We start from the raw sequence: 19,579 nt of genomic DNA, 5'->3' as shown, positions 1-19,579 counted from the left end.
TCGATTTATATGCTTGTAGAGGAGCGGTGCAGTGGCGACTCGACCAACAACTAAAGCTTCTGATCTGGCAGTGGGGATTGAGCAGGTAAGGTGGGTAGAGATGTTGGACATGGGTCGTGGCAATGTAAGGAAATGGATAGAAGTGGAAGGAGAAGGAGAGAGAATGTGACGAGAAAGAAGGATGAAAGTAGTTTTGAAAGTGCTGGCGATCGTAGTTTTTGAGGTGAAGATATTATTTTTTGTTGTGAATTTACGTTAGATGTGGTAGTGGTGGTGCATTAGAGATGATCGTGGTGGTGACTAGTGGTGCTAATATACGATATGTACAAATTTGTTTGTGATGACACTCTGTAATTAAATATGTGTTTATTGTAACTAGTTATTGATTGTGGCTTGATCGCATACCGTCTGATTACAGGTAGACACATTGAAAATAAATTTGATCATACTTGGTTGCATTGAAGATAAATTTGGTCATAGTTAGTTATAGATAACAAAGGTTAGTGACTTGGTACTATACATACACAAGTTAGATAGCTAGAAATAGTCACACTGAAGACAAATTTGATCACATTTAATTACAGATAACATAAATTAGTGACTTGGTTACATGCAGTCACAAAATAGACAATTACACTGAATACCAATTTGATCACAGTTAGTTATATATAACACAAATTTAGTAAAAAAAATCTAGTCACAGATAACACAGTTGTCAAATCTAGAATGAGTTCGTAGGGTTGGGGTGTAAATCCAAAAACATTTAAAAAATTTTGAATTGTTTTAAAGGTTGGGGTGGGGTGTAGGGTTGGTGTGGTTTCCAGGGTGAGTTGTAATCCCAAAAAAAAAAAAAAAAAGGTTTTCAATTTACGTATAATACTATTTTATGGAAGATCGTGTGACTGAAAATAGAAGAGAGAAAAATGAAATGTAATATAATGAAATTTAATAGAGGATATGTTTCTTCTTTCATTTTTTTTTAATTTTATTTTAATAATATTGGTTTGGTCACTTTGGTGTCCACAAAACTAGGATGGCATCACGGTAAAATTAGGAGTTCCTCGTGGCTCATTTATGGTATTAAGATACTGTTGACGCATAAAAATTCAGCCCAAATCGAACAGCCCAATGAGTGAAGCCCAATTGAAGGATTCTCAAATCAGATAGCCCAAATAACGAAGCCCAATCGAACAAATCAAGATGAAGGCCCAAATAAGGAGGCCCAATAACGCGGTAACGCCATCGCCCAAGTTTGCAAATCGCCCAAAATCTGAGCGAATGGAATGTCATACAGTCGTCCAAAGCTGTTACTCTATTCTCGTCCAAACTTTCAAGTCGCCCAAGGTCTTAACAAACATAAAACGTCGTGGTTATCAAGAAGTGCAGTTATCAAAGCAGTTATTAAAGCAACCCTATCACGTTTCACGATTCAAGAAATTCAATCGAAAGCGATTGAACGATGAAGGGTAATGGCAGCAGTTAAAAAGGCAGTTTTCATGACAAAGTGGCCATTACGAAGAAAGCAGGTAGTTATAGGACGATCAAGCAATTTTTAGAGCGGTTAATCACAAAGAGATCGTCCATGAAGTATAAAAGGGAGAAAGGACATAGAAGCAAATAACGGAATCCAAAACTCTCGAACAGAGAACATGTAATTTTCATTTCCTTAATTTTTAGATTTAAACACTTTTCTTTCAGTAACTCGTGTGCTTGCACCCCTTGTAGGCACGTTATTTTTTATTTCCAATTGTAAAATCATCGCCAATAAAAGAACACCTTTTTTGAGACTTTATCAAGAGGTTTGTCCTTACACAATCGTCTCATCCCTTTTAATTCTTATCGACTAACCCGCGCTAAACAAATACCTTATCCCTCTTGACTTCAACCAATCTGAAAAAGAGAATAGGGATGGATGCTTTGGATTCAGTTTTCGATCCAGTCAGAGATTTTGCCAAGGACAGTATTCGTCTAGTCAAGAGGTGCCACAAGCCTGATCGTAAAGGTACAAATCCTGTATCCTCATTGTACAAAGCGAAAGTTTTGTTATTAGAGGTTAAACTTTGTGATTGTAATATGATTTTGGCCTTTTTATGTATGTAGAATTCACGAAGGTGGCGACTCGAACAGCGATTGGATTCGTGGTTATGGGTTTTGTCGGATTCTTTGTCAAGTTGATTTTCATTCCCATCAACAACATTATTGTTGGTGCTACTTAATTCTTTAGGTACCATCCTTTTCTTGTAATTTCTTGATGGAGATAGAGATAGTATTTTTAGGTTATTTGCTCTATATAAAAGGGCTTATTCGTTATAATTGATTTTTCTCTTTGCCCTAATTTCTTCTTCTCGGATCCTCTTTCTCTTTGTCGTTCCCCTTGTATTTGTTAGTTGTCAAATTTTTACATTTATGCGTCATTTCTCCTCTGATCTGATACGAATACTATTTGCATTTTATGATTTATGAAGTATTAGATTTTGGCAATTTATTTAAGGAAGGCTAGATTTGTGTGTGTTTGGAAAGGTGTTTATAAACAAAGAGGGGTAAATGAGTGGCATTGAAGTGGGTAGTATTTGTGGGTCGTATAAAATTGGTTTGACTCAAAATGTTTTTTGCTTCTAGTGTATAAACACCTAGAAACAATGAGCCAAGATAAGCTTCAATTTGGTTAGGCTTTGAATTTCATTTAAATCCTTGCTTTTTAACTGGCTTCAGGTAATACAAAGTTTAATCATGATTAAATAAACTGTGATTTGACTGCCATAATGCATCGAATTAAGAAATAAATTTAGTTGTTAATTAATCGATGTACTGCTTGACTCAAATGTCAGTTTCTGATAAACTAGTGCTGAGGTGTAGTTTCTCAAGGCATAAAAAATATGTTCCTGTAAAACTCAAGTATTGTTGGTTAATTATGCCCCATGATGCTCGTACTTGTGTACGGGTAATGTATCTAAGTGTCTAATCTTTTATTTTCTAAAATGTAGGATACGAGGAGATGGCTAAAAAGAATCTAAATTTTGGACACGGGTACGTGGATACATCTTTCAAACTTCAAATTTTTTACTAACTCAAGATGTTATTTTGGATAGACCAACAATCAATTGTTCACAAAGAAGGAAATAGTATTGAATAAGGGGTTAAGACGAATAAAATAAAATTTTGGGGTTTAATTTTCAATTATGAAAAATTAATTACTAAATATTATATAAAATAGAAAATGAGAGACTTGAATACAATTTGGATCTAGTGGAGCGTTATGTAGTATTATGTGAAACTCATTTTCATTTTATATAAACAAAACTTTAAACCACTGATACAGAGAGAGGAAAGAAGGAAACAGAAACAAAAGGGAAAGAAAAAAGGAATAAGAAGGGAAAATCTAGTGCCGTTGCCTTTCTCCACCCTTTCGGAGGTGGCGCTAGGTTTATAGAGAGTAAAAAAAAAAAAAAAAAAAAAAAAAAAAGGGGAAAGGGACTGCGTGCAAAAATGCACTGCATATGTGGGGTTTGCCAAAAGTGTTCATTTTAGTAGATGAACTCAATCTATGATGTACTGCAACTCGTAATTCTTAACTTCAGCTAAATGGATGCATTCAAGATGTTCTATTGGAATAAATTTCTCAATCACAGGTACTTGTACAGGAAATCAAAGAACTGGTTCTAGATTGATTGTTGCTGTTCTTTTGGCGATGGTATTTTTATGCACATCTTTATTCATCTGTGGCATTTTATTCATTACATTTCAAATAAGTACACATTCCTCTAATAACATTTCCCCACCAATTAATGAATTTAGAAACGAACGTTTCCAATTTTCTTTCTTCTTTTTTTTTTTCTTTTATTCTGTAACTCATTTTAACCATTTTGTTATTTTTGTTCTTACATCTGTACTGTTGAATTTGTTCTCCATGTCTCAACCTTGGAAAATGAAAATATTAGAATGAAATTAACTGGTTTGTACCCAAAAACACTGCTTGAAATTAACTTGGGTGAGTTCAAAAGGTTGCTAATTTCTGCCTATAATAGGATTAGTTCTTATTTTTTCCAGATGAACCGACCGGTGTGGTCAGTCTGGTCAATAACACTGCTTGACACACGAATCCGTAGACACTTAGATGCTCATATATTTGCATTTACATTATGCTATCAAATGTATTACCAACTTTTTATTTTTCTGCTGGGTTTGAAGTTCGATGTGCTTGTGTGGGTATTAATATATTGGCGAATTAAATGTGTATGAATTATTTTACGTCTGTGTACTACAGGAGCAAAACTTTTTGCTTATTTGTGGTTGTACAACTGCGTATATAGACATTCATGAGAATCTTCGTGTTATTTCTGACAACTATGAGAATCTGCCTTTAATTTATGACTGTTCTTGTACCTTTGGAGTTTGGGATGAGGATCCCTTGTAATCTGTGTAATGCGTGTAAGATAGTTTGACAACTTGTGAGATCAGTGTCTGTGTGTGTTTCAATTTCACTCTGTATATTTATGTACACCTAGCTGTGCAAATATTTAGTGGTTCATTAGTTTTGGAAACCAGTTCCTATTTTTCTCAAGGGAAAAACTCCAAGGTTACTAAAATACAATCTGGTGAAGTAGTCACTTACTAACGAGGGAATAATTCATATTGGAAAAACCACAGTGGACCTACGTGCAACTTTTAATGTCAGAGAAGGTCCTATTTGTAAGGATAAAAATTAAGAAACTTAATTTTCTGAAAAATAAGTTGTAACTTAATTTCGCCTAGACACAAATTTAAATAAAACAATATCTAGATTAAATACAATATTGAATCAAATTATATCAACTTCAAAAGCTGCTTTTGATCGGTTGGTTATTTATATAAAAGTATTTCTCGTAATTAAAAGAGCTTTTAAATGAATTTGATCCAGTGGAGCTTCCTTTAAAAATCTGCAGGAAAACGAAGCTTTCGTATTAAGGTAGTTTTCTGGAAAAGTTATTCTACAAGATGTAGAAGTAAAAGCTAAAATTCTGCCGAACGGGCCAATGTTCAAATAATCAAGAGAGATTATTCCTAACAAGCCGAACAATACCATACAAAGTGCATGAGTGGAAACAAGAGATCCTGCATTTGCTATTCGAATACATTGGAAGATGTAATTATCCTAAGAAAACGCCATGTTAATGAAAGTACTATGATCAATTCATAAACAGACAAAATGAAGTGTTTTTAAGATAATACGAGTGTCTATTATCACTAATCAAAACCTACATTTCTGAAACAGAATGTTGAACAGAATTGAAGAGCAATCAGCCACTTCGATTGCTTAGGTTGCATCTTAGCCATTCGCAGCTCTCAAGCGGGAAATCAACACATCCTGTCCATGGAAATGCAAACATGAGTACCCTCAAAACTGAATGGATATACAGTAGAATCAACCTATGCATGCTAATCTCAAAACTAAATCGAATCTGTTGATTAGTCTGGAAAAATAATAATTAATACCGTAATCAGAGGTATTGCAACATTAAACTTACGTATGAACTATTATGGCTACAATAGAAATAACAAGGTACTTGCCTTTCTCCCCCTCACAGGAAGGCCTTTCTCCTTCAGAAGAGCACGCAGTCTCTCTACGGTCAAAAAATGTAGATTGTCAGGCTCACAAGATTGTGATCCCACTGCATTTTCAAAGATTAATTAGAAATTTTAAGAATATTAGTGTGCATGGCATGAGTGCAACCGTAAGCAACAAAACAATATATACTGATGGATATATTAGGCAAATAGAATTTCTTTGAACTACGCTTAAAAAGAATCTAAATTTTGGACACGGGTACGTGGATACATCTTTCAAACTTCAAATTTTTTACTAACTCAAGATGTTATTTTGAATAGACCAACAATCAATTGTTCACAAAGAAGGAAATAATATTGAATAAGGGGTTAAGACGAATAAAATATAATTTTGGGGTTTAATTTTCAATTATGAGAAGTTAATTACTAAATGTTATATAAAATAGAAAATGAAGGACTTGAAAACAATTTGGATCTGGTGGAGCGTTATATAGTATTATGTGAAATTCATTTTCATTTTATACAAACAAAATTCTAAACCACCGATACAGAGAGAGGAAAGAAGGGGAAAAAAAAGAAAAGGGAAAGCAAAAGAAATAAGAAGGGAAAATCTAGTGTCGTTGCCTTTCTTCACCCTCTTGGAGGTGGCGCTAGGTTTATAAAGAGTAAAAATGAAAGAAAAGGAAAAGAAAAAGAAGCAAAGAATGGTGAAGTGTCCGGTTAAAAGTTGGAGGATCGGACACATATCCATACCCATGTCATGTCTGACACGGGTACTACAACCATGTCGAAGAGTCCAAGCATCAGAGATTATGCCTATGTATGGATCTGACAATATAATACCATAATCAAAAGGTACAGCAGCCCAAGTGACTAGACTTAGCATAAATGAGCCACTGGAGCTGTTCTAAAAATCGGTGACAAAGGAGTTCCCTTTCCTGGACAAAGTTCAGGTTCCAATCTAAAAAAATGGAACTCAACCTTGGAAAATGAAAATATTAGAATGAAATTAACATGGTTTTTACCCAAAAACACTGCTTGAAATTAACTTGGGTGAGTTCAAAAGGTTGCTAATTTCTGCCTATAATAGGATTAGTTCTTATTTTTTCCAGATGAACCGACCAGTCTGATCAGTCTGGTCAATAATGCTGCTTGACACACGAATCCGTATACACATAGATGCTCATATATTTGCATATACATTATGCTATCAAATATATTACCGACTTTTTATTTTTCTGCTGGGTTTGAAGTTCAATGTGCTTGTGTGGGTATTAATATATTGGCGAATTAAATGTGTGTGAATTATTTTACGTCTGTGTACTACAGGAGCAAAACTTTTTGCTTATTTGTGGTTGTACAACTGCGTATATAGACATTCATGAGAATCTTCGTGTTATTTCTGACAACTATGAGAATCTGCCTTTAATTTATGACTGTTCTAGTACCTTTGGAGTTTGGGATGAGGATCCCTTGTAATCTGTGTAATGCGTGTAAGATAGTTTGACAACATGTGAGATCAGTGTGTGCGTGTTTCAATTTCACTCTGTATATTTATGTACACCTAGCTGTGCAAATATATTTCACTGCTTGTATATTCATATTTAGTGGTTCATTAGTTTCGGAAACCAGTTCCTATTTTTCTCAAGGGAAAAACTCCGAGGTTACTAAAATACAATCTGGTGAAGTAGTCACTTACTAACGAGGGAATAATTCATATTGGAAAAATCACAGTGGACCTACGTGCAACTTTTAATGTCAGAGACGGTCCTATTTGTAAGGTTGTGTTGATTTCTTATCTCTTTTCTCTCCATCTTTCATTTTCCTGGTTTACATGTTTTCTTCAGTTTGTGAGTTTGTGAATTTGAGATAAATCTACTGTCAATATTAAACAAACTCTTACGCAGCTTCTTCAATGAAAACATTAGAATGATCTTAATTGGCACTGCACCGGGGAACTTTCATTCGGTTTTTTCTGTTTTCCATTTCAAAGTAAACAGCATGATTAAACATGCTTCCATTTTTGCCTGTGTTGTATCATTCAAAATTATAATTGCTCCTGTTATTTCTGGAAATGGAGTTCTTGTTTGGACGCTAATTACAGAATTTTAAGAGCACTGAGTTGTCGATACTATCACGTGGATCCAGATGAACCGACCGGTGTGGTCAGTCTGGTCAATAACACTGCTTGACACACGAATCCGTAGACACTTAGATGCTCATATATTTGCATTTACATTATGCTATCAAATGTATTACCAACTTTTTATTTTTCTGCTGGGTTTGAAGTTCGATGTGCTTGTGTGGGTATTAATATATTGGCGAATTAAATGTGTATGAATTATTTTACGTCTGTGTACTACAGGAGCAAAACTTTTTGCTTATTTGTGGTTGTACAACTGCGTATATAGACATTCATGAGAATCTTCGTGTTATTTCTGACAACTATGAGAATCTGCCTTTAATTTATGACTGTTCTTGTACCTTTGGAGTTTGGGATGAGGATCCCTTGTAATCTGTGTAATGCGTGTAAGATAGTTTGACAACTTGTGAGATCAGTGTCTGTGTGTGTTTCAATTTCACTCTGTATATTTATGTACACCTAGCTGTGCAAATATTTAGTGGTTCATTAGTTTTGGAAACCAGTTCCTATTTTTCTCAAGGGAAAAACTCCAAGGTTACTAAAATACAATCTGGTGAAGTAGTCACTTACTAACGAGGGAATAATTCATATTGGAAAAACCACAGTGGACCTACGTGCAACTTTTAATGTCAGAGAAGGTCCTATTTGTAAGGATAAAAATTAAGAAACTTAATTTTCTGAAAAATAAGTTGTAACTTAATTTCGCCTAGACACAAATTTAAATAAAACAATATCTAGATTAAATACAATATTGAATCAAATTATATCAACTTCAAAAGCTGCTTTTGATCGGTTGGTTATTTATATAAAAGTATTTCTCGTAATTAAAAGAGCTTTTAAATGAATTTGATCCAGTGGAGCTTCCTTTAAAAATCTGCAGGAAAACGAAGCTTTCGTATTAAGGTAGTTTTCTGGAAAAGTTATTTTACAAGATGTAGAAGTAAAAGCTAAAATTCTGCCGAACGGGCCAATGTTCAAATAATCAAGAGAGATTATTCCTAACAAGCCGAAAAATACCATACAAAGTGCATGAGTGGAAACAAGAGATCCTGCATTTGCTATTCGAATACATTGGAAGATGTAATTATCCTAAGAAAACGCCATGTTAATGACAGTACTATGATCAATTCATAAACAGACAAAATGAAGTGGTTTTAAGATAATACGAGTGTCTATTATCACTAATCAAAACCTACATTTCTGAAACAGAATGTTGAACAGAATTGAAGAGCAATCAGCCACTTCGATTGCTTAGGTTGCATCTTAGCCATTCGCAGCTCTCAAGCGGGAAATCAACACATCCTGTCCATGGAATTGCAAACATGAGTGCCCTCAAAACTGAATGGATATACATTAGAATCAACCTATGCATGCTAATCTCAAACCTAAATCCGAGCTGTTGATTAGTCTGGAAAAAAATAATAATAATAAAAAAATAAAGATAATACCGTAATCAGAGGTATTGCAACATTAAACTTATGTATGAACTATTATGGCTACAATAGAAATAACAAGGTACTTGCCTTTCTCCCCCTCACAGGAAGACCTTTCTCCTTCAGAAGAGCACGCAGTCTCTCTACGGTCAAAAAATGTAGATTGTCAGGCTCACAAGATTGTGATCCCACTGCATTTTCAAAGATTAATTAGAAATTTTAAGAATTTTAGTGTGCATGGCATGAGTGCAACCGTAAGCAACAAAAAAATATATACTGATGGATATATTAGGCAAATAGAATTTTCTTTGAACTACGCACCAAGGAATTCAATATCAAGAAAGGGTGTCTATCTCAGATGATTATTAGCCGTTCTTTTAAATTTTGCAGAACTTTTCTATGTAATAGAATTTTACTTTGTAATGTTCCAGTATCGACTCTGAGGAGTTAGCTACCTCGTCTACTTTGTCTTGGCGAAACGTTCTTTTCTTTGAAAGTTTTTAAGTTGAAACTCAACCCCATGAATAACTATGTTTGAGCCACATTATTTTGATAATAATGCATTCTTGAATTGTGTATTAATGAGAAATGTGTGGTTAAAAAATACGAAAAAAATTTTGATTTACGTGTAATATTATTTTATTGAAAAATATGTGGTTGAAATAATGTTAAATCACTGTTTAAGAATGAATTTTTTTGAAATAATGTGACTCAAACAGGCAATGTTTCTTTTGGATGGAAAGAAGTGATAACGCAATAATTCAGAGTAGAATTAGACTTTTTCTGGCAAAATCTTCAGTTCGAATACTCTTAAAAATTAACTCAGGAGTCGAAACAAGCCAGGCCTTTAAGCTCACTAGCTTCAGCTAAACTCAAGATTCAGCTTGTTAATCAATCCTTCCTGTGATCAACTCAAATTCAGCCCAAAAAAGTTTAATTTGAAGAAGACATAATCCCGAGTTGAACATTTTCAAGTGATCCATTATGATTTTAAATAGAGATTGAGCAATCTCAAGCTCCAAGCAAGAATTTGTCAACAGGCCTAATATTACCTAGACAGGGAGGATAAGTAATGTGACCATTTCATATGAAGAACTAAAAACTTTAGAGAGAATTTCCATCAAAAGGAGATCAGATCCATCAATCATCCCCATTCTCTTCAAACTTGCAAGAGGATAACAGAACAGGTGAAATCATGTATCGATAAACAAGCCACCTAAGCACGATAAACTCAGTGGTGGAATGATATATATCACTTCAACGCTCGTTCCATGTATTAAAACACAAACAGTATATCAGCTTACCTTGAAGATCAGTACTCAACATGGCCCTCTTAGATGCCTTGCCATCCAAATGTCTCTCAGCAGTCCTGAAGAGTTACAGTTGGAAGAAAGATGAACTGGGAAAATTTCAAAAAGAGAGCAACAGTATCTCACAAGAAGATGTATTTAATACCTTTTCCTGAGACCCTGATTCTCATCAATACCTTTCCCATCTTTAGAACAAGAATCAGTTCTCTGATTCATAAGCATAAGAGACCTGATCAATATATTCATTTGGTTCGTCTTTATAAGCTGGTCATCTGACACAAAAAAAAAAATGTTAAAAGAGGTTTTATTATTTACAATGGATTGTACCATAGAAGAGAAACAAACCCATTATAACACCAAGTCAACTTTCGCATGGCCTCATATCAAAGAGGCATGACTTGAGCACTGCACCAAATAAACTTGCAATCCAAGTTTGGCAAAGACTTTAACCCGACTAGGTTTGTTATAACCCAGATCCATGACCCTAACTTGAGATGAGTAAGAAACATTATTGAAATATTTTGGTGTACTTTTGCTATTGCTGAAATTAAGTACAACTTACCCCAAGATACTAGAAATCCTAACCTCACTAATCATTATTTTCATCCGAAGCATTACTAAATTTGACATATAAATGTTAGATGGAAATTTGGAGAACTGAACTTCTTGTAAACAAGTTCCAAAGTTGAACATTATTGTAATGCCCCAATTTTCAAAGAAACAGAAGAGTTACTAAATTCATTTCCTCAACTCATAGCGTGAGAAAGAAAAAAATTTCGTTTCATAATAATTAATCAATTTAACATGATATACATTTTAATGAGTCACGAGATTACCCAATTTGCCCATACACCACAACTAAAACAACAAATTAATATAAGGTTTATAGATTGACACGTAAGAGCAAATGAGAAGTTGGACAAACATTCAAGTCTTCTTTTTCCATAAAAGCAAACTACAAGTTACTGAACTTAATTCCAAAAATGATATTCTTCAACTAACTCTAAAATAACGCTTAAATGCATTATATAGAAAAAAAGGTCTAGCCATATCTTTATTTCAAATGTTACTTAAAAGTCCCCAGGCAACCCAGCTTGACCACTTAATCAAGCATCCGATCAAACCAAACTAACCTGAAAAGTTGTTATCATGTGTATTTTGGAAAACGCTCAACAAGCTAGGTGCAAATCTTGTTCAAACATAATATAAACATAAATCATAACATATTATATTAAATTATTTCATAGATTTTGATAAATTGGTATCATTTACAGACATCTCAACGAATTTCTTGGAACCTCTATCCCAAAGGATTTACTTGGGGGTCCCCAAGGCCATATCCTTTCAAGATACATTTCTTTAGATTGACCCAAAGGTAGATAAGCATTCTGTGTAGGTTTTATATAGATTAAGAAGAATAAGAATTTAACCACGTGCACCTTGTGTATCTTACTTTGAGATTTCAAAACTAGAAAAATTCTAGCTGAAAGAGTGTGAATGCTTGAACTATATTTGATTGTGATGCATATTCTAATGAATCAAAGGATAAAGAAGCTCTGCAAAATAAGTGGACGAAAGAGAGAAGTGAGATGGAGAGAGGGAGGTAAAAAATGTGTACAGATGACCGAAAGAGGAGTGCAAAGATGAAAGAGTCCACACTTTCTTTTCAAATTTAACTATCCTTCTCTCTCTCTCTCTCTCTCTATATACACACACACACACACACACACACGCACACACACACACACGTGTGTGTGTGTTAATAAAATTAGGGGGTTAATCCTCTTATCAAGAAATTTGACAAGCAGCTCTTAAACTAATTCAATGGTCCGGATCTATTTTATTGAAGTCCTGTAAAATCCATATATCCACATCCAAGCACCAATTATGCAATTAAACTTTCTCGAATACATCCTTTTCTCGAATACTATTCACCATGTACCATAAAAGCTTGTTGTCCACAATCAACAGCCTATGTAGCACTGATACTCCAACTAGAGTAGCGTGTCCGTGTCCGACACGTGTAGGATACGTGTCGATACCGACACTGTTCGGATACTCTACAATAATCATTTTCCTTTCTTACTATAGCTATTATATATTTTTAACTCAAAATTTTTAGTAAATAACAAATAAGAACTCATATTTAAAAAATTTCAACAAAAAAGAATTAATAATAAGTATAAAACTAAATTTAAACTATATAAATGAAGAATTTTAAAGAATTTATCGAACGTGTCGACGACGTGTTGTGTCGGTACTTTTTTGAAAAATCACAAGTCAACGTATCTGACACGTATCGTGTCGGACACACGTGTCCGTGTCGGTGCATCATAATCAACAGCTGTATTTTTCCACAAATTGTGTAATTAAACATTTCTTGAACACATCCTTTCTTCCACCTCTTTCATTTCCAAATTGCTCACCTTAAAATTATGCTCATGAAACATTAACATGTTTGGCTTAAAGTACTCATGCAAAAGTTACTCTTTCTCCCTGGCCATAAGTAGTGAAGGAAAGTCTAATAATGAAGACAACTAAGTTTCAATCCCAAAAGTATATAAAGTCCACAATTAGTAGAGATTAAAATTAGAATTTTAGTAGATTTTAACAGTGTTCGAAAAAAGCGGAAAGCGTGGCGAGGTGTGAACCTTCCGCCTAGGCGTAAAAAAGCGCTTTCTTATTTTAATATTATTTTAAAATTTTAAATTAATCAAAAAAATCATTTAATAACTAAAGAAAAATGAGTGTTATAAAAAAAATAAATAAATAAAAAGTGCTCCTAGGCACGAAAAATAAAAGCAAAAAATAATTTTAAAAAGCTCAAAAAAGCATGAGGTGGGAATTTTGCGCCCTCTTCGCACCTGGGTGCCACTTTTTAGAATACTTAATTTTGATAAAAATTGATGAAATGTGTAGTTGAAAAGTAGAGGATACCATGAAATACGTGGTTAAAATTAATTCATGACTTTGACTTAGATTAAAATTATGAATTCATGCTATTTTTCCACAATGCAAACAATGAACAGTTCTGTTGTTCTCTATGAAAACAGGAATCTTTGAAAAACCAAAAGGATTCAACATTAGTAACATGTGTAGAAACGAACCTGGAGGTGATGTGTCATGATCACAAACATAAACCCGCATCATGCCCTGGATAAATTCATCAACATGTAAAACAAACAAATATATAAAAAATCGCAAGAGTACATTCGAGTATTGCCAAAAGACATGCTATAAACAGTTCACACCCAAACCCACACCCACACCCACACCCACACCAATATAGCAGCAAGAGATGTATGATGAGAAGATAATGAATAATAACTAGAAACCAACATTCAATAAAAATAAAACTTACTTTGTCAAAAATAAATCAACCTACATTGTCATGACTTGGCTTAGTGATAATCATAAAGAATAAAGTTGCTGACTTAGCCCCCATTTGGCACCCATTCTTTCCAACTTTTAAAGGTTGGAATAGTATTTTTTTGAAAAATGTGTGGTCGAAAAAGAAAGAAATTTTTTTTATTTGCGTGTAATATTATTTTATGGAAGATTGTGTGGTTGAAAATAAGAGAGAAAAAGAATAAGAAAGATAATGGGGACCAAACGGGGGCTTAGATTCCCAGAGAGTTATAAAATCAAGTAAATACTGTTCTTGGATTGGAAATCAGGTTATTTGATTACCAATCCATATTTCAGTCAGCAGGTAGCTTCTCATATCAAGAATTACTTTGATTCTTGACAACACAATTTCTTCATGATGTCTGAATCCATATAGGCATATACATGCAAATCTTTGCTCTTCTAGGATTTCATGCTTCCCTCAGACCTTCTAATGATTGCTGAATCACTACCAGCTAAAAATTAAATATTCAAACCTATCAGTAAGCCCACAAACAACAAAAATGCTTCAGAAGTACAAATCTTTCGTAGAAGACCACAACACATTACCCAACATCACTCTACTGCATGATCTAATTATTTCAACCTAAATCTCTGACAAAAGAAATTTCTTACCTTCAGTTTGCCCTTTTTAGGTTAAACTAAGCCAAACGAACACAGAACTAAATGGTACTCTCTATCGCAGAACAAATCAAAATTTTACAACTTCTATCAATTTAGTAAAACTCGATTCTCAATTATATACAAGAAGAGAATCAGCATTGTCTTTCTCGGTAAAACAAAAACCCGTCAAAGTCCTCTCAAATCATCAGGCTTAGCCACAATTAACAACCACAAAAGATCAGCATCGGACGTATAAACGACATTATAATACCCTTGTGTACTTTAAAAAAAAAAAATAGAGTCTATACGGAAAAACAATTACCGGGTTGGAAGAAACAACGGTGGAGGACAAGAGGCCGCGAGAGGGGAGGCCGACGAGAAATTTGGCAGCTCCGGCACTGCCATCCTTCGAATTGGAAGGCTGCGACCCCGAGCAGCTACAATCCATTGCTCCTATCAATCTCACTGTACAAAATTAAGAAAAATATTAGCAGAGAACAGGTGAGTCAATTCTGGAATGATTGAGGTAGACACAAAATCAGGCGGGCTATATATACGGGATTGTCAATTTGCACCCGGCGTTAGGGATATACTTATGGCCGGCAGTCGAGCCCACGAGTTGTTGATGCGGCTCGACTCGTGGGCTCGAGCTCGTATTGAACCAGACTTAACTAGTTATGGATCGAGTCATCCTAGGTCACAGATGGACTAGTATTGAAACGAGTCATATCTAGTCGAGTTCAATTTTTTCACAAGCAAGTTTGTCTTGAGTTTGTGGGTAAACTCGAGTTTTGCTCTTGTTCATACAAGCCAAAGGGTCGAGCTTGGCTCATCGTCGCCACTACGTTATTTGACTTAGGTTTATCAGCAGCTTAAAAGTACTCGAATTATTCTCTCTTTTGTTTTTTCATATTTCGAGAGATCAAAAAATACTATCACTTATTCACTGTCAATTTTATATTTGTATATAACTTAAACCGTTCGTGAACAACCTCATAAATTTGTTTCACTATATTCACCAATTAGTGTTCTCGATTGAACTATCCTTACGAAGGCACATTGGGAGTGCTCTATTGAATTGATATCCAAAGATTCTTCGATTTTGCTCTAATTTTTTAACCATAATTTGATTTTTGGTATTTGAATGTAAACCGTTAGGATTAAATTTGAATTGATGAAATGTGCTTATAAATGTTCTATTGTATCGCATTTTTAACATCTTAGTACCCGGTTGTCAATTATATAGCCACACACCCACCATCACACACATCATCAAATCCATTAAATTGATTGATGGATACATGAATAGTAACTTAACTGAAAAAATGTACTGTACAAATTTGATCGACCATTTGTGTTAGATTAAGTATGATGAATAAATTGATAAATTATAAAGGTGGATTTCGTGAAGCTGCTATAACTATCATAAAAAGTCAAAAAAAAAAAAAAGAATTATTTCGAGCATGTTCATGTTCCTCTCGCACATTCATGAAGTTACATGACCAACGCAAATTTTAAACCAAATAAAAGTGAACAATGTGTTCCTACACTTGTTTCAATTTTGTTAAAATTAAATATATTGACACCATATATTTTTAATCAGTGTGACACTCTAAGTGCATGAAACATCAATAACCTTTACTATTGTGATACTGAAGTTCCAATTTTTTTAATGTATTCATATCTTCAATCTCACATTAATTTGCTCTTCTTGTCGCCAATGTTGGTTTTGTCCAAAAATTTTATTAAGAAGAAGTAAGAATAATTATTTGTCCATTTTTAAATAAAAAGAAAAAATATAAATTAAATTTGCGATTAAATATTTGTACCTCATTTTAAAGAGCATTAATAGAATTTTTTAATAAATCTTGTCATTAAAGTTTACTCAATAGAAGATTAAGGATAACAACCATTTCAATTTTTTATTTTTATTGTCTGTTTTTATTTTTTAATGGCAAGTGGCCATGCTACAAATCGGATAAGTGTGGAAATCTCATGGATAAGATCCAAAGCAGGACCCGCTTATACCGGATTAAATACTTTGACAAGGCAACTCTGACTCTGTCAATAGATGGACCCACCTCGCCAATGGAATCCATGCGTGTGTCGTATGATCAGATTCAACGGCCAAGATCACACACGTATTCCCCTTAACCTACACATCAAAGCACCATAGCACAAAAACTTGCATATAATTTTGCTATAGTTTACAATCATCACAGCGTCAACTTTTCAAGAAAGCAACATTTATAAGTATCTTAAAATTTTGTCACTAAGTAGTGTTAAGCTTCGCTTTTGATTGATCGAGTGTGTTTGTCAGTGTTTTGTGCTTGAAATTTGAGTTTATAAAGAGATGGAGGTGAACGCCGATCAGGGCGGAGAAACGCCGCGGAGCCCAGAAGCGAAACTGGGTATGCAGGTGGAGGATTTGTGGGATGTACAGGAACCCCAGTTGACTCCTACTGAGAAGCTTAATGCTTGCTTTGAGAGTATTCCTGTTTCTGCCTTCCCTCCTGCTCCTTCTAACCAAGGTAATTTCACTGATTCTGTAGGTACATTTGATAATTATATGAAGGAATCTATTATTTAATGCTTATTTTGATTGAACCCACATGTGGAATTTGATTGGATTGATTGTTTTTGTGTGTGTTTGTAATTTGATTTGGCGTATGATCAAAGGTGAATTGAGTAATCAAGAAAGTTGAAAACTGTCTGGTGTGAATTAGACAGGAATAGAATTGTAACTGTGGGCGGCACCTGCTCTCATTTTTATTTATTTATTTTTTTTTCAGAAACTTAATTATAAAATTTAAACAACATAGAAGAAGCCTTGTTCTTTTGGATGTGAAGAAGTGCATAATGGATTAGAGTTCATGGCAAATGGGACCATCACAAGGTAAAAGTTGGCAAAAAGGGCAAATGATTTCATGATGACTTTGGGTTTGCTCTTTTTGGCAAATCGCTAGTCTAATTTGATTGGAGTCGAGCCAAAGAATAAAACTCAGGGTCTTTGGCCGGTCAATTTCGGGCAAAATCCATCGTTAGACCCTCGTTTAATCGTTTTTGCTATTTATGGTAATTTTCATTTTTTGCAATATTTCTTTCCATGAAATTCGGATTTAGATTCCATTTGTTGGAGGATGATCCTGAAGATAAGTATTTTCTATTTTAGTAATTATCTCATATTTTCCATTTTTGGAAAAAAATATCTTTATTTTATTTTATTTTCTGGATTTTCCAACGTTTTTTTTCTATTTAATCAGTTGTAAGCTCTTAGAGGCAGTAGTTCTTGAATTCAATAAAATCTTCCTTGAGAATTTTCTCAATTTGTGATCGTTCATCTTCCCTATAATATTTCCGCTACATCAGGATGTCACACCACGGACTTTGCCTACACCGGCCGGCAAGTTTTCTACTCCGGGTGGGGTTTGCATTTTATCCAATTATGCTTTGCAAAGATATATAATTGTATGAGAGCTGAGCAAGTAAGCCCTGGACAGTTTTGCACGATTCTTCGAAGAGTTCATTCTAAAGATTTTAGAGAGTGAAGGCATTTAACTGTTTATATATTTAGCGCGCCTCAATGTAGGCAGGATGTCTCAAAGGTCTAGCAAATGGGATATTGGGTAACGGAGGGATCAGTCTCACGATCATTGGATGCTTTGATACTATAATAATCCTATCATCTAAAAGGTTAAGCTATTAGAAAGGAGAAGAGAATCGTGTGCCTTCAACCATTTTCATATCAGTTTTTAAGTTTTTAACTTCACTGCAGAATTATTGTTTAAGCCAGCCTCATTTAACTTCTGTACAGTTACTGAGATAAGCTCGGATTCGAGTCTGGCTGAAGCGGTGAAGTTACTTGCCCGGAATAAAATTCTCAGTGCACCTGTGGTGGATTGCAAAGCGCCCGAAGATGCAAGTTGGATTGACAGATACATAGGCATTGCAGAGTTCGCTGGCATTGTTGTCTGGATATTGCATCAGGTTTGTAGACCTACATAAAACCTGAATATGAAATATATTTGGATATCTTGTTAAATCTCACTACAGCTGTCTCATCACTGATGCAAAGCGAATCGCAATGAAATGGAAAGTGAAATTAGATTATGATGGTTATTCTACTGCAGAATTAAAACGAAAAGTCAACTACACGATCCTCGAATCTTTAATACAAAATTCTGTTTCATCGCTTAAGGGGGTCCTTTATGACAGAAATGGATCTTCCTCGCAGTTGCCAACATGGATAGGCTGAAGGATTTCACGTGTTCTCTCTTTTTTCTTTACAATTTTGGATAAATTATATGAAAAATCTGTAGCCATTAGATCTTGTTTAAAAAAATTGCAAGGGAGCTACAACAAAGTAAAAAAATGTATCAACTCGATTATCTGTTAACAATACTTAGCAGATTCTACCATCTTATCATTTCAAAATGTCATGTCCTTTTTGTGGGTCTTATTCACACTTTCCTTTGAATAAGAAGCTAAAAAGCAGATATATATTAACTTTTTTGACAGTCAGAAAAGATGGAAGGTGGCGATTTTTTCGACTTGGCAATGAATAGCTCAGGAAATGATTTTGGTCCTGCTGTTGAAGCAGCAACTAATGGAATGTCTTCGCCGAGGTTTAAAAGTGTACACCCTGACTCTCCTACAACAACCTGTGGAAAATTTTTTGAGTTGCTTACTTCTTCCGACTTCTATAAGGACACAAAGGTTACTCGTTCTACTTCCTGTGCTAACTTCAGAATTTCACTATTTCTCATGATCTTGAAATGACGTTTCTCATTTCAGTCTTCCGGTCTTTCTTCTGAAGTTTACATTATTGATGAATAAACAGGTTGGGGATATCTCGGGATCTTTTCGCTGGGCTCCATTTCTTGCTCTGCAGAAATCCAACTCCTTCTTGACGATGCTTCTACTGCTATCAAAATACAGAATGAAGAGTGTTCCTGTGGTTGATTTAGGGGAAGCTAAGATTGACAACATCATCACGCAATCTGCTGTTATTCACATGCTGGAAGAATGTTCTGGACTTCATTGGTTTGAAAGCTGGGGATCCAAAAAACTATTTGAACTTGGTCTGCCATTAATGAAACCTAGTCAGATTATTAAGGTATGTAGATATATTATATACA

General features: G+C 34.5%; 3 protein-coding genes across 8 annotated transcripts in view; 2 read left to right on the top strand and 1 right to left on the bottom strand.

The window, feature by feature from the left end:
- The first annotated feature begins 1,846 nt into the window (after positions 1 to 1,846).
- LOC111378187 (protein transport protein Sec61 subunit gamma-1) lies at positions 1,847 to 4,334 on the top strand. Of its 2 annotated transcripts, XR_002699822.1 has the most exons (4): positions 1,847 to 2,002; positions 2,101 to 2,224; positions 2,985 to 3,027; positions 4,265 to 4,334. XR_002699822.1 is itself a non-coding variant. In XM_023001357.1 (3 exons), the coding sequence occupies exons 1-2, from the start codon at positions 1,909 to 1,911 to the stop codon at positions 2,214 to 2,216; spliced, it is 210 nt and encodes a 69-aa protein (XP_022857125.1). In that variant the 5' UTR covers positions 1,847 to 1,908; the 3' UTR covers positions 2,217 to 2,224; positions 2,985 to 3,447. The 2 variants fall into 2 exon arrangements, 1 of the variants encoding a protein (XP_022857125.1); XM_023001357.1 differs by lacking the exon at positions 4,265 to 4,334 and having other exon boundaries at positions 2,985 to 3,447.
- A 681-nt stretch (positions 4,335 to 5,015) lies between these two features.
- On the bottom strand, positions 5,016 to 15,180 carry LOC111378186. 5 transcript variants are annotated; one of them, XM_023001354.1, is made up of 7 exons: positions 15,035 to 15,180; positions 14,764 to 14,906; positions 13,538 to 13,583; positions 10,576 to 10,702; positions 10,425 to 10,489; positions 5,548 to 5,600; positions 5,016 to 5,344 (listed from the first exon to the last, which is right to left on the bottom strand). In XM_023001354.1, coding segments are annotated over exons 1-7 (474 nt in total). In that variant the 5' UTR covers positions 15,036 to 15,180; the 3' UTR covers positions 5,016 to 5,305. The 5 variants fall into 5 exon arrangements, with proteins under 5 accessions (XP_022857122.1, XP_022857124.1, XP_022857119.1 ...); XM_023001356.1 differs by lacking the exons at positions 5,016 to 5,344; positions 5,548 to 5,600 and adding exons at positions 8,718 to 8,989; positions 9,211 to 9,263; XM_023001351.1 differs by lacking the exons at positions 5,016 to 5,344; positions 5,548 to 5,600 and adding exons at positions 8,718 to 8,989; positions 9,211 to 9,311 and having other exon boundaries at positions 15,035 to 15,176.
- A 1,480-nt stretch (positions 15,181 to 16,660) lies between these two features.
- The window catches only part of LOC111378184 (SNF1-related protein kinase regulatory subunit gamma-1-like), a 4,079-nt gene continuing 1,160 nt past the window's right edge, over positions 16,661 to 19,579 (top strand). The window contains exons 1-4 of the mRNA XM_023001350.1: positions 16,661 to 16,972; positions 18,256 to 18,428; positions 18,960 to 19,157; positions 19,282 to 19,557. Of these exons, the coding sequence (XP_022857118.1) occupies positions 16,795 to 16,972; positions 18,256 to 18,428; positions 18,960 to 19,157; positions 19,282 to 19,557 (825 nt within the window). The 5' untranslated portion in view covers positions 16,661 to 16,794. The remainder of the gene's footprint in view (positions 16,973 to 18,255; positions 18,429 to 18,959; positions 19,158 to 19,281; positions 19,558 to 19,579) is intronic.

Source organism: Olea europaea, unplaced genomic scaffold, assembly GCF_002742605.1.
Source record: "Olea europaea var. sylvestris unplaced genomic scaffold, O_europaea_v1 scaffold1783, whole genome shotgun sequence".
NCBI lineage: Eukaryota > Viridiplantae > Streptophyta > Magnoliopsida > Lamiales > Oleaceae > Olea > Olea europaea.
The sequence above is the reverse complement of the archived record's forward strand: the minus strand, read 5'-3'. Positions and strand labels throughout refer to the sequence as shown.

Coding starts and splice junctions, on each gene's coding strand:
- LOC111378187 (XM_023001357.1), top strand. CDS start 1,909: ATGGATGCTTTGGATTCAGTTTTCGATCCAGTCAGAGATTTTGCCAAG. Junction 2,003..2,100: donor CCACAAGCCTGATCGTAAAG/GTACAAATCCTG, acceptor TTATGTATGTAG/AATTCACGAAGGTGGCGACT.
- LOC111378186 (XM_023001351.1), bottom strand. Junction 13,584..14,763: donor CCGTTGTTTCTTCCAACCCG/GTAATTGTTTTT, acceptor GAATTTATCCAG/GGCATGATGCGGGTTTATGT. Junction 9,312..10,424: donor GTTGAGTACTGATCTTCAAG/GTAAGCTGATAT, acceptor TTGAAAATGCAG/TGGGATCACAATCTTGTGAG.